Source organism: Bombina bombina, chromosome 2, assembly GCF_027579735.1.
Source record: "Bombina bombina isolate aBomBom1 chromosome 2, aBomBom1.pri, whole genome shotgun sequence".
NCBI classification, from domain to species: domain Eukaryota; kingdom Metazoa; phylum Chordata; class Amphibia; order Anura; family Bombinatoridae; genus Bombina; species Bombina bombina.
In genome coordinates, this window is record NC_069500.1 from 883666978 (window position 1) to 883681529 (window position 14552).

Here is a 14552-nt window from a genome sequence, read left to right on the forward strand (position 1 = left end):
TCCCCTTATTCCAAGACTGATTGGGCTCCTAAGAAGACTTGGACTGCTACTGCTTGGAAGAGGCAGAGGAAGACTTTTGACCTTTGAAGTTACAAAAGGAATGGAAATTACTTTGACGTCCTTTGAGTCAGTTTTTCTTGTCTTGCGGTAGAAAAACAAATTATGCTTACCTGATCATTTCCTTTCCTTCTGTACAGGGAGAGTCCACAGCTGCATTCCTTACTTGTGGGAAATACTGAACCTGGCCACCAGGAGGAGGCAAAGACACCCCAGCCAAAGGCTTAAATACCTCCGCACTTCCCCCAGTCATTCTGCCGAGGGAACAAGGAACCGTAGGAGAAATATCAGGGTGAAAAAGGTGCCAGAAGAAAAAGTTAGGGCCACCCATCGGAGAAAACGGGCGGGAGCTGTGGACTCTTCCTGTACAGAAGGAAAGGAAATTATCAGGTAAGCATAATTTATGTTTTCCTTCTTAATACAGGGAAAGTCCAAAGCTGCATTCCTTATTTGTGGGAAAATTAGACCCAAGCTCTAGAGGACACTGAATGCTAACGGGAGGGAAAAAAGGAGAGGCAGGCCCAATCTGAGAGCACCACAGCCTGCAAAAACCCTATCTCCCGAAGGTTAGTTCCACAGAAGCAAAGAAATTGTGTTAAAATTTAGGAAAAAGAATGTAAGGAGACCCAGGAAGCCGCCCTATAAATCTGATCCATAGAGGCCTTATTTTAAAAGGTCGAAAAGATGACACTGCAACCTAAAGACAATGCTTAGGTTCAACTTAGCCCGATGCAGCCAGGAGAACAAGATCTAAGCTCCACGGAGGAGCATCTGATCGTCCCGGCCTGATCATAGACAGAACTCTAACAAAAAAGAACAGAAAACTGCACATCCGGAAACTCAGCGAGCCTCCAGACAGAGAAACAGACAGGACCAAACAGTCAGAACAAGGAACCTGCTAAGAAGCCCTTCACCAGAACATCCTAGAAGAAGGAAAATAAGCCCGGTAGACTTGACAGTGTATTAGGCCGAACCACGCTCTTCACAGATGAAGGGAGAGGACCATAACCTCTCAAAAACCCTCTCCTGGCTAAGGCCGAGCACTATCTCCACGTAGTCCGCCTCAAATTTTTTTAAGGACTGAGGAAGCAAAGGGGCCCTGATCGAACAACAAGGTAACCCTCATAGAAGAGGAGACGACATTCCCACTAAACCACAAACTTTGAAGTCGCGATGCCTGCTCCTGCTAGGTTAGAGCAACCACTCGAGAAGGAGTGAAATGGCAGCAAAAATAAAAATGGTATGAACCTCCAAGGCACCACTAATGCATTCATTAGTTCCGCCTGAGGAACCACAGAAATTGGTATTGAAAACGGGATGACCTGAGACCTGCATCCGGCGTCTCTGAAAAAAATCCTCAGGAGAAAACCTTATCCCCAGAGAAAGGAAATGTCTGAAAGGACCTCCGGCCCGGATGACCGCCCCCGGAGAGATGATCGCAGATAGTGAGAAGTAGTGGGCCTCTGCCCACCACCAAAAATCGAGATACTACCCTTATCGTTAGGGAGACTCTTGTTCCTCTCAGAAGATGCACTAGGCCACTGAGAGAAAAAACAGACTCTAATCTAAAACTGGGACTAATCCAGTATACTAAACTTTAGAAACAAAGGACTTGCCTGAAGATCCGAACAGCAATCGGGAGGAAACCTCCCAAGTCCACAGAACCCATCATGCCTTCCTGGTATGACATCACCATCCAGGCATACAAAGAATGACTCTCAGGACAAGGGGATCTGGACAAAAATACTAGAGAGCGATACCCACAACCAGTAGTCCAGGAATCTGGTAAGACAGATTTGAAAACAACTTCTCACCTCTGCCTCATCCTACACCGATCCTCGGTTGAGATGAGTCCTGACAAAAGAAGTGAAGTCCAAAATGGACCATATAACAAACCCATACCACCAACACCGAGCTAGAGATGCCTGAAGGAGGTCTGGAGAGCACGGCCTGGTGAAGCTGCTTAGAACTTCACAAGTCCATTATAAGAGTCCTCAAGTCTATGAAAATAAAAATAGCATCCAGGAATTTACCCTGAGTCATCTTTCAAAATGAAAAACACTTGAATTGTTCGGGCTCAGCAGAGGTCTCAGACGCTGGGCTTTAACCGCAAGGAAGAATAAAACAAGGATTCTTTCTCTTCCAAATGGAAAGCTGCAGAATAGCGGAACCAAAATCTTTCCCCCCGCGTAGAAGGAAAAATTAGATACCGAAGTCATATCAGCCAGAGCGATCAGGTCTGGACAGAAACCTGGAAGCCCTAGTTCTGGGGCTAGAAACAGTGAAAAGTCACAGAAAAATGAACTATAAGCTCCAATGTCTTAATTATTTCTGGAAATATTGAGGGAACCTCCCCTCGAAGTCTAGACAGAGAAGCTTCAATAGGAAGTCTTCGAGATGACAAAATACAAATATCCCACGTGGGGAAATATCCTTGTAAAAAAGGAGTTTCCTTTCATTATCCAGAGCTCTAAGATTAAACTATCCCCAATGGAATAGTAAAAACGATAGGCAAGCGCACAAAAAGTGTTAGCTAAATAAGGACGGGCAACAACCCCACCCCCCCCCCTACAGAGCCCGGAACTCGGAATCTTAATAAAAAAACAAATAAACAAAATAACAGCGTAAGGGGAAAGGATCTCTATCCCTACCCGCCTTAATCAAATTCGCCCTCTGGTTCAGGGCTCTTAGATTCGACTGGTAGATCAGTACTAGGCATCTCTAATATCGACAAAACCTCTCTTAGAAGGAAGCACAGGTGTGCGACCTAAAATCTAACGTCAAAAACCTCTGCCGGAGGACTAGAAGCAGCAGACTCCGACCCAGAAGGTCCGTACTCTGAAGCCTCAGAGAGAACTGCATCCTCTGATGACTGATCGGATACAACTGTCAATTTAAAAGATGCTCCCTGGGCAGGAGCACATGTGTTAACCCTTCGTTTGTGCGTAGCCGTTTGAAGCAACACGGCTAAGGCCGTAGACATCGCCATACGGAATTGCGCAGTAACATCTGGTGGAAAAAGGCCCCCTCCAGGAGGAGGATTAGGGGTACAAGGGAAATCTGCATGTGTAGGATCAGATGACTGTAGGGGACACACCTCACGGGACGAAGAGTCTTCAGAGGCAGAAGGCTCAGTGGCATCTAACATCTTTACATTGGATGAAGAAAACACCTTGATGCAGCATATGGAAGATAATTGAGAGGGCTGGATTACCCGGGCCTCCTCACAATATACACAGGTATCGAATTCTGTCGTAGAGGTCTCATCCTCTAAAACATCAGAATCCTCCATAACTAAGTAACTTTTATAAAATCAAGAAAAACAACTGGCACCTAAAACCCCCAATGGGTGGGGCACTCACCACCTCCTATGACCCAGACAGTGTAGAGAAAGAAAATATGCTCCTCTCCATTGCAACTCGGTCAGGAATAGGAAATGGAAACCGTGACCACACCCGTTCACACGGTGCGCAATACAGGACCGCCCCTGCTAAAGGAAAAGCGTGCCAAGCTTATATAAAATTGTGCAGCTCTCACATTAAAGGAGCAACCTATATGTTCCATATCAGCATACAAGCCTAAAACATCTCACACATATAAGCAGCAAAATAAACTAATATGATTAACACCCAACTGTTCAACAATCACCCTCAGGAGATATTAACCCTTGATTCCATAAAGATAAAGGAGTCCCACTGTGACCCTGCCTTCTAGTGTTAACAGTGAGGTGTAAAAAAATAAATAAAAATGAAACAATCTTACCAGAATCTATGCCGTGGAACAGAAACAACGTCCTTCCAGTGTGACAGACTGTAGCATCGCTTCTGATATGGACTTGAGTGCAGAAAAGCAGGCAGCGAAACTCGTCAACGCTGATTGCTTAGGAGCTGTTAATCTGAGTCTGGATGGTTTCGCAGAAAGTCTCTCCCTGCATCTCCAGACTAACTTTCATCAGTGCTCTCACTGAGAGACTGACAAGACTACTTAAAACTCCAGTCCCTTTTCAAAGGGCAGATACCCTTTCTAAGGAACTACTCCGAAATCCTCTGATACTTCTCTGCCAACCTCCTGTGACGAAAGGCCAAGAATGATTGGGGGATGAGGAAAGTGGGGAGAGGTATTTAAGCCTTTGGCAGGGGTGTCTTTGTCTCCTCCTGCTGGCCAGGTTCAGTATTTCCCACAAGTAAGGAAAGCAGCTGTGGACTCTCCCTGTATTAAGAAGGAAAGACCCTTTTCCACCCGTAATATCAGAAATTATTTCTGCCAGACCAGGTATAAGAATAAGGTCTTATCCTTGTAAGACCTTGGACTTAGAGGTCACATCTGCTAACCAAAATTTTAGCCACAATGCCCTGCGGGCTAGGGCAGTGAAGCCAGACATCTTGGCTCCCATGTCTAATAACTTGCATGTTAGCATCAGAAATAAAGGAAATGGCTAGTTGATTCGTTCTAGAATCTCATCGAGGGGAGTCTCCACCTCGACCATTGCTGATAGAGTGTTACACCAGTAGGTAGCCGCAACAGCCACCGCAGAGACCGCTGCCGCAGGTTGGAAAGCGAACCCCGTGAGTTGGAACATCTTCCGCAACATGGACTCCATCTTTTTATCCATGGGTTCCTTGAAAGAGGAGCTATCATCTAGAGGAATAGTCATTCTCTTAGCGAGCGTGGAGATAGCACCATCCACCTTAGGGACGGTTCCCCACAGTTCAAGTTGCGTGTCCGGAACGGGGAAAAGCTTTTTAAAAGAAGAAGAGGGGAACAAGGACGAACCAAGTTTCTTCCATTCATTCTTAATAATGTTGGCCATCTTGACTGGAACCGGGAAGGCCTGGGGCACTACCCTGTCCTCGTAAACCCTATCCAGTTTAGGGATCGAAGGTTCCTCCAGTGGTTTTGGTTCCGGAACCATCAGCGTAGCAAGCAGAAAGCGTAAATGCTCAATCTTAAATTTAAAAATCTGGTTCCTCCACGGACGGAGGTATGGAAGTAGCCGATTCCAACCCAGAAGTGACATCATCCGATAATTTGGAGTTGTCCTCCTCAGCAGATAATCTATCCGAGACATCCATTGGAGTTGAAGACCCCTGAGACGGATAGCAGTGCCGTACCCTTCCGCTTAGAAGGGCGAGGCATCCCATTAATGGCCGCAGAAACCATCACCTGTAACTGATCGGAGAAGTCTGGAGGCCAAAGGGCCCCTCCCGCAGGAGGATTAGTAGTTCCCTGGGGAACTGTTTGTGTAAACGGAGACGATTGTAGGGAATGCACCTCGAGGGGAGGAGAACCCTCAGAGATGGACGGCTCAGTCGTACTAAATACTTTATTCTTTTTGGATATAGCAATATTGTCAAAGCATGTGGAACAGCGTTGCCTAGGCAGTTTGACTGGAAACTCCTCACAATATACACAGATAATAGGTTTAGATAAAGAGGGAGTATACTCTAACATATCAGAGTCCTCCATAGCTTGCGCCTTTATTACGGACTTGATAAAAAAATAAATGGCCCCTTTATATCCCAATGGACGGGGCACTCACCACTTCCTATGAGCAGGACTACAAGAAACAGCTTTCATCTCCTCCGAACGCAGGTCGAGAAAGAGGAAGTTAAAGGCCACTCGGTCACATGGAGTACCATGCAGCACGGCCCCTGCACTCGAGGCGCTCCAAAAAAGCCTGCCTCAATCTCTCGCTAATTAACTGTCTGTTCCACACTGACAGAGCCTCCTCTCACACAAATGCAGCAGAAACACAATAAACAATAATATGCAAAATAAAATCCCCCCTGTTCAATAACCCCCTCCCGAGGGTATTACCCTAGATTCTACAAAGATAAAAGGAGCCACATTTGTGAACCTGTCTTCTTGCGTTATAAAATATATATAAATGAAAAGATCTTACAAGAATCAACGCCATGGAACAGGAACACGGCCCTTCAAGTGTGACAGGGTAGTAGCATCACTCCTGACATTTGACTTGAGAGAAGAAAAGCAGGCAGCAAAACTCGTCAACGCTGATTGCAGAAAGACTCTCCCTGCATCTCTGGACTCTAACATTCACCCATGCTCTCACTGAGAAACTGACAGGACTACTTAAAACTAAAGTCCCACTTCGAAGAGTACTACCCTCGATATGAGACTACTCCGAATCTTCCAACACTTCTCTGCCACCCTCCTGTGACGAAAGGAAAAGAATGACTGGGGGATGAGGGGAGTGGGGGAGGTATTTAAGCCTTTGACTGGGGTGTCTTTGCCTCCTCCTGGTGGCCAGGATCTTAATTCCCACAAGTAATGAATGAAGCAGTGGACTCTTCTCCCATTAAGATGGAAAATAGCCCTGGTCCTTAACGGTAAGGAAATTGAAAAATGGTAGTCACTAAGGGGTTAAAGACGATAAAACACAATTTTTGAATGCTGCTTTGCAGATGTTCATGCAAAGTAGTATAACCTCAGCATACTGCCCATATTTATATCCCTTTAACAATAAGACTGACTAAATTATAGCACAAACAAAATAAAAGGAAAAAACATAATTTATGCTTACCTGATAAATTCCTTTCTTCTGTAGTGTGATCAGTCCACGGGTCATCATTACTTCTGGGATATTACTCCTCCCCAACAGGAAGTGCAAGAGGATTCACCCAGCAGAGCTGCATATAGCTCCTCCCCTCTACGTCACTCCCAGTCATTCGACCAAGGACCAACGAGAAAGGAAAAGCCAAGGGTGAAGTGGTGACTGGAGTATAAATTAAAAAATATTTACCTGCCTTAAAAACAGGGCGGGCCGTGGACTGATCACACTACAGAAGAAAGGAATTTATCAGGTAAGCATAAATTATGTTTTCTTCTGTTAAGTGTGATCAGTCCACGGGTCATCATTACTTCTGGGATACCAATGCCAAAGCAAAAGTACACGGATGACGGGAGGGATAGGCAGGCTCTTTATACAGAAGGAACCACTGCCTGAAGAACCTTTCTCCCAAAAATAGCCTCCGATGAAGCAAAAGTGTCAAATTTGTAAAATTTGGAAAAAGTATGAAGCGAAGACCAAGTTGCAGCCTTGCAAATCTGTTCAACAGAGGCCTCATTCTTGAAGGCCCAAGTGGAAGCCACAGCTCTAGTAGAATGAGCTGTAATTCTTTCAGGAGGCTGCTGTCCAGCAGTCTCATAAGCTAAACGAATTATGCTACGAAGCCAAAAAGAAAGAGAGGTAGCGGAAGCTTTTTGACCTCTCCTCTGCCCAGAGTAAATGACAAACAGAGAAGACGTTTGTCGAAATTCCTTAGTTGCCTGTAAGTAAAATTTTAGAGCACGGACTACATCCAGGTTGTGCAGTAGACGTTCCTTCTTTGAAGAAGGATTTGGGCATAAAGAAGGAACAACAATCTCTTGATTGATATTCCTGTTAGTAACTACCTTAGGTAAGAACCCAGGTTTAGTACGCAGGACTACCTTATCCGAATGAAAAATCAAATAAGGAGAATCACAATGTAAGGCTGATAATTCAGAGACTCTTCGAGCCGAGGAAATAGCCATTAAAAATAGAACTTTCCAAGATAACAACTTTATATCAATGGAATGAAGGGGTTCAAACGGAACGCCCTGTAAAACATTAAGAACAAGGTTTAAACTCCATGGTGGAGCAACAGTTTTAAACACAGGCTTAATTCTGGCCAAAGCCTGACAAAAAGCCTGGACGTCAGGAACTTCTGACAGACGTTTGTGTAACAGAATGGACAGAGCTGAGATCTGTCCCTTTAATGAACTAGCAGATAAACCCTTTTCTAAACCTTCTTGTAGAAAAGACAATATCCTAGGAATCCTAACCTTACTCCAAGAGTAACCTTTGGATTCACACCAATATAGGTATTTACGCCATATCTTATGGTAAATCTTTCTGGTAACAGGTTTCCTAGCCTGTATTAAGGTATCAATAACTGACTCAGAAAATCCACGTCTTGATAAAATCAAGCGTTCAATTTCCAAGCAGTCAGCTTCAGAGAAGTTAGGTTTTGATGTTTGAAGGGACCCTGTATCAGAAGGTCCTGTTTCAGAGGTAGAGACCAAGGTGGACAGGATGACATGTCCACCAGGTCTGCATACCAAGTCCTGCGTGGCCACGCAGGTGCTATTAGAATCACTGATGCTCTCTCTTGTTTGATTCTGGCAATCAATCGAGGAAGCAACGGGAAGGGTGGAAACACGTAAGCCATCCTGAAGTCCCAAGGTGCTGTCAGAGCATCTATCAGGACTGCTCCTGGATCCCTGGATCTGGACCCGTAACGAGGAAGCTTGGCGTTCTGTCGAGACGCCATGAGATCTATCTCTGGTTTGCCCCAACGTCGAAGTATTTGGGCAAAGACCTCCGGATGAAGTTCCCACTCCCCCGGATGAAAAGTCTGACGACTTAAGAAATCCGCCTCCCAGTTCTCCACTCCCGGGATGTGGATTGCTGACAGGTGGCAAGAGTGAGACTCTGCCCAGCAAATTATCTTTGATACTTCCATCATAGCTAGGGAGCTTCTTGTCCCTCCCTGATGGTTGATGTAAGCTACAGTCGTGATGTTGTCCGACTGAAACCTGATGAACCCCCGAGTTGTCAACTGGGGCCAAGCCAGGAGGGCATTGAGAACTGCTCTCAATTCCAGAATGTTTATTGGCAGGAGACTCTCCTCCTGACTCCATTGTCCCTGAGCCTTCAGAGAATTCCAGACGGCACCCCAACCTAGAAGGCTGGCGTCTGTTGTTACAATTGTCCAGTCTGGTCTGCTGAATGGCATCCCCCTGGACAGATGTGGCCGAGAAAGCCACCATAGAAGAGAATTTCTGGTCTCTTGATCCAGATTCAGAGAAGGGGATAAGTCTGAGTAATCCCCATTCCACTGACTTAGCATGCACAGTTGCAGTGGTCTGAGGTGTAAGCGTGCAAAGGGTACTATGTCCATTGCCGCTACCATTAAGCCGATTACCTCCATGCATTGAGCCACTGACGGGTGTTGAATGGAATGAAGGGTGCGGCAAGCACTTTGAAGTCTTGTTAGCCTGTCCTCTGTCAGGTAAATCTTCATTTCTACAGAATCTATAAGAGTCCCCAGGAAGGGAACTCTTGTGAGTGGAACGAGTGAACTTTTCTTTTCGTTCACCTTCCATCCATGTGACCTTAGAAATGCCAGCACTAACTCTGTATGAGACTTGGCAGTTTGAAAGCTTGAAGCTTGTATCAGAATGTCGTCTAGGTATGGAGCTACCGAGATTCCCCGCGGTCTTAGTACCGCCAGAAGAGCACCCAGAACCTTTGTGAAGATTCTTGGAGCTGTAGCCAATCCGAATGGAAGAGCCACAAACTGGTAATGCCTGTCTAGGAAGGCAAACCTTAGGTACCGATAATGATCTTTGTGAATCGGTATGTGAAGGTAAGCATCTTTTAAATCTACAGTGGTCATGTATTGACCCTCTTGGATCATAGGTAAAATTGTCCGAATAGTCTCCATCTTGAACGATGGAACTCTTAGGAATTTGTTTAGGATCTTTAAGTCCAGGATTGGTCTGAAAGTTCCCTCTTTTTTGGGAACCACAAACAGATTTGAGTAAAACCCCTGTCCCTGTTCCGATCGTGGAACTGGATGGATTACTCCCATTAACAAGAGCTCTTGTACGCAGCGTAGAAACGCCTCTTTCTTTGTCTGGATTGTTGACAATCTTGACAGATGAAATCTCTCTCTTGGAGGAGAGTATTTGAAGTCCAGAAGGTATCCCTGAGATATTATCTCTAGCGCCCAGGGATCCTGAACATCTCTTGCCCAAGCCTGGGCGAAGAGAGAAAGTCTGCCCCCCACTAGATCCGATCCCGGATCGGGGGCCCTCAATTCATGCTGTTTTAGGGGCAGCAGCAGGCTTCCTAGTCTGCTTGCCCTTGTTCCAGGACTGGTTAGGTTTCCAGCCTTGTCTGTAGCGAGCAACAGCTCCTTCCTGTTTTGGTGCAGAGGAAGTTGATGCTGCTCCTGCTTTGAAATTACGAAAGGAACGAAAATTAGACTGTCTAGTCTTGGCTTTGGCTTTGTCCTGAGGCAGGGCATGGCCTTTACCTCCTGTAATGTCAGCGATAATCTCTTTCAACCCGGGCCCGAATAAGGTCTGCCCTTTGAAAGGTATATTAAGCAATTTAGACTTAGAAGTAACATCAGCTGACCAGGATTTTAGCCACAGCGCCCTGCGTGCCTGAATGGCGAATCCTGAATTCTTCGCCGTAAGTTTAGTAAGATGTACTACGGCCTCCGAAATGAATGAATTAGCTAGTTTAAGGACTCTAAGCCTGTCCGTAATGTCGTCCAGAGTAGCTGAACCAATGTTCTCTTCCAGAGACTCAATCCAGAATGCCGCTGCAGCCGTGATCGGCGCAATGCATGCAAGGGGTTGCAATATAAAACCTTGTTGAACAAACATTTTCTTAAGGTAACCCTCTAATTTTTTATCCATTGGATCTGAAAAAGCACAGCTATCCTCCACCGGGATAGTGGTACGCTTAGCTAAGGTAGAAACTGCTCCCTCCACCTTAGGGACCGTTTGCCATAAGTCCCTTGTGGTGGCGTCTATTGGAAACATTTTTCTAAATATCGGAGGGGGTGAGAACGGCACACCGGGTCTATCCCACTCCTTAGTAACAATTTCAGTAAGTCTCTTAGGTATAGGAAAAACCTCAGTACTCGTCGGTACCGCAAAATATTTATCCAACCTACACATTTTCTCTGGTATTGCAACTGTGTTACAATCATTCAGAGCCGCTAACACCTCCCCTAGTAATACACGGAGGTTTTCCAGTTTAAATTTAAAATTTGAAATATCTGAATCCAGTCTGTTTGGATCAGAACAGTCACCCACAGAATGAAGTTCTCCGTCCTCATGTTCTGCCACCTGTGACGCAGTGTCTGACATGGCCCTAATATTATCAGCGCACTCTGTTCTCACCCCAGAGTGATCACGCTTACCTCTTAGTTCTGGTAATTTAGCCAAAACCTCAGTCATAACAGTAGCCATATCCTGTAATGTGATTTGTAATGGCCGCCCAGATGTACTCGGCGCTACAATATCACGCACCTCCCTCTGAGCGGGAGATGTAGGTACTGACACGTGAGGCGAGTTAGTCGGCATAACTCTCCCCTCGTTGTTTGGTGAAATTTGTTCAATTTGTACAGATTGACTTTTATTTAAAGTAGCATCAATACAGTTAGTACATAAATTTCTATTGGGCTCCACTTTGGCATTGCAACAAATGACACAGGTATCATCCTCTGAATCAGACATGTTTAACACACTAGCAAATAAACTTGCAACTTGGAAATACAATTCAATTAGAATAATATTAAAATGTACTGTGCCTTTAAGAAGCACAGAAGATCTATGACAGTTGAAAATTAATAAATTGAAACAGTTATAGCCTCAATCCTTGTAAACAACACAACTTTAGCAAAGGTTTAATCCCATTAGCAAAGATAACAAATTCTGAAAGCAGGAAACAAATTACAGAATAAACGTTTTTTATCTCAGTCAAACTATAATTCTCACAGCTCTGCTGAGAGAAATTACCTCCCTCAAAATAAGTTTTGAAGACCCCTGAGCTCTGTAGAGATGAACCGGATCATGCAGGGAATACAATGAGTTGCTGACTGAAATATTTGATGCATAGAAAAAGCGCCAAAAAACGGCCCCTCCCCCTCACACACAGCAGTGAGGGAGAACAGAAACTGTCAGAAAAACAGATTAAGCAACTGCCAAGTGGAAAAATAGTGCCCAAACATTTATTCACTCAGTACCTCAGCAAATGAAAACGATTTTACATTCCAGCAAAAACGTTAAACATAATCTCTAGTTATTAAACAGCTTTATGTATTTCTTACAGTGTAATTCTAGTGAAGTACCATTCCCCAGAATACTGAAGTGTAAAGTATACATACATGACATTATATCGGTATGGCAGGATTTTCTCATCAATTCCATTGTCAGAAAATAAAAACTGCTACATACCTCTATGCAGATTCATCTGCCCGCTGTCCCCTGATCTGAAGTTTACCTCTCCTCAGATGGCCGAGAAACAGCAATATGATCTTAACTACTCCGGCTAAAATCATAGCAAAACTCTGGTAGATTCTTCTTCAAACTCTGCCAGAGAGGTAATAACACACTCCGGTGCTATTTTAAAATAACAAACTTTTGATTGAAGATATAAAACTAAGTATAATCACCATAGTCCTCTCACACATCCTATCTAGTCGTTGGGTGCAAGAGAATGACTGGGAGTGACGTAGAGGGGAGGAGCTATATGCAGCTCTGCTGGGTGAATCCTCTTGCACTTCCTGTTGGGGAGGAGTAATATCCCAGAAGTAATGATGACCCGTGGACTGATCACACTTAACAGAAGAAATACTTGTTATAGCACTAGGCAATGTCTTACCAATGGAAGCATCCGCTTTAGAGATCCTAAATTTCGGTAGGCGCTTCTGAAGTCATGTCCCCACTCAGAAATACAGTGTGCTTCATCAATAGCTATCAAAGTAAGACCTAAGGCAAGATGGAAAAAAAATGATAAACAATAAATACAACCAAATCTGATTCTAAGCTCATAAACTTTAAGACCGGTTTGGGCATCCAAGTTCACAATACTTGCTGCTTAGGGCTGGATTTAGTCCGACTGCAGGTTCTCACAAGAGAAGCTGCAGTTAGTATTTATAAAGCAGCGGTCATCAGATTTATTTAATAGGATAATTCACTAATTTATATATATTTTTAGTTATGAATAGTAAAACACATTTGTAATATACTTTCATGAATTATCCCCCCCACACACACGCATTTCAGATAATTTAGCTATGAAAATTGTGAATTGTCCAATTCTTAGAGCTGAAAATGCATCCTAATTGTTTTGTAACTTAACAGCGAAAAAATTGACAAATGCGCTTAAAGGGACAGTACACTCAAAAATGTTATCCCCATTAATGTGTATTTCCACTACCCTTATATTGGCATTTGAAATAGTTGATTTAGCCTGTGGTATCCCCACCCATCCTGAAAGTTTTTGGCCTTAAGGCCAAGCAGTGTAAAAACAGCCAGCAGAAGAAATTACACTCCGAGTGGGGTATAGAAAAGATAAGGTAATAAAATGTTAATTTTCGATTTTTCTCTCCAAGTATTGGTGATTGGTTTATGGAGAGATATAAGATCAAGAAGCAGGTATATGTACACAATGTGATAAAGTAATGAGATCTGATTATACCTACAAGCTCAACCCATTATATTAGGTTATGGCTTCAAAACACAAAATCTGATTTTTTTATATATAGACAAATAAACCTTAAAAAGCAAATCTCATACATTTTATACTCTGCAGCTGGTAAAAAAAAAAAAAAAAAAGTAATTGGAATTATGGGAAAAACTATTTTATAGTATACTGTCCCTTTAATACTAACATCATGACTGTGGCTAGCTTGTTATCTGCAGACTGAAGTCAGGATTGGCTCTTCTAAATATGGCAAATCGTGAAGATTGGCTATTAAAAAACTACTGCAAAAAATCTTAAGTTGTTTTAAAAATGTTTAGACTTGGTAGGTATGTTAAAGTATAGTAAAATAACAGACATGTCTTCTTATTACAATGCGTTTACTGTCCCTTTAAAGCACTGTATATTTTAATGCTTTGAAAACCATGCATACATTACTATCTTTGCTTGTAAAAAATAATAAATAAAATAAACACCGGTTATATTTGACATATTGTGTAATTATGAATAGTGGTTGCATATATTTAAAGAGAAATTTGACAATATGTGTTCCAGTTTGTGAAGATGAACACAGTTTGGTTCTGACAAGGAAAAGCATTGAGCAACATTATCTCTGTCTAACCAGCAGGTCAAATTTTGATTTGCAGTATCTGGGAATAGAATTTAATGGACTATAATCGTGGCCTTTATCCCACTTCAAGCACAGCTGCAAAGGCATGAGGTGCCATCTTGCCCATATGAAAATCTGAACAGTGGAAGCCAATTTGCCTAGAATACTCTTCTAAGTCCTGACATGTGAGACATTACTTGTAAACATAAAAGTCATCATGTCTATGAGCTTGTTTTAGAGAATGGTACAATATGTTTTACAGTTTGCCAGTCTAGTCTCTATTATGAGGTTATATTACCTCCTTGCCCCTCTGCATGCGATTTATCCTTAAAGATATACAAGACTCATCCCTACAAGGTATACAAAATACAGCAGCTCTGGTAATAAAAGAAATGGCATGAGTTTTGGTAGTGCTAGGTACATTTTGGCATCATAAGCATAAATGTGAATTTGCAATCCATGTGATTTTATCAGATTGGCCAAAGGATTAAAACAAATATTAAACAAGGATTAGGGATGGTGATAATCCCTGAGGGTTTCCTCTGCTGCAAGACAACTAGTGGGCTGACCTCCTTCACAAGCATAAAAAAACTACAATACCCATAACACCTCAGG

General features: G+C 43.3%; 1 protein-coding gene across 1 annotated transcript in view; it reads right to left on the reverse strand.

The window, feature by feature from the left end:
* WRN (WRN RecQ like helicase) overlaps nucleotides 1-14552 on the reverse strand; it is a 377656-nt gene that overhangs the window by 199424 nt on the left and 163680 nt on the right. The window contains exon 17 of the mRNA XM_053700137.1: nucleotides 12506-12612. Coding sequence (XP_053556112.1) covers nucleotides 12506-12612 — 107 coding nt within the window. The remainder of the gene's footprint in view (nucleotides 1-12505; nucleotides 12613-14552) is intronic.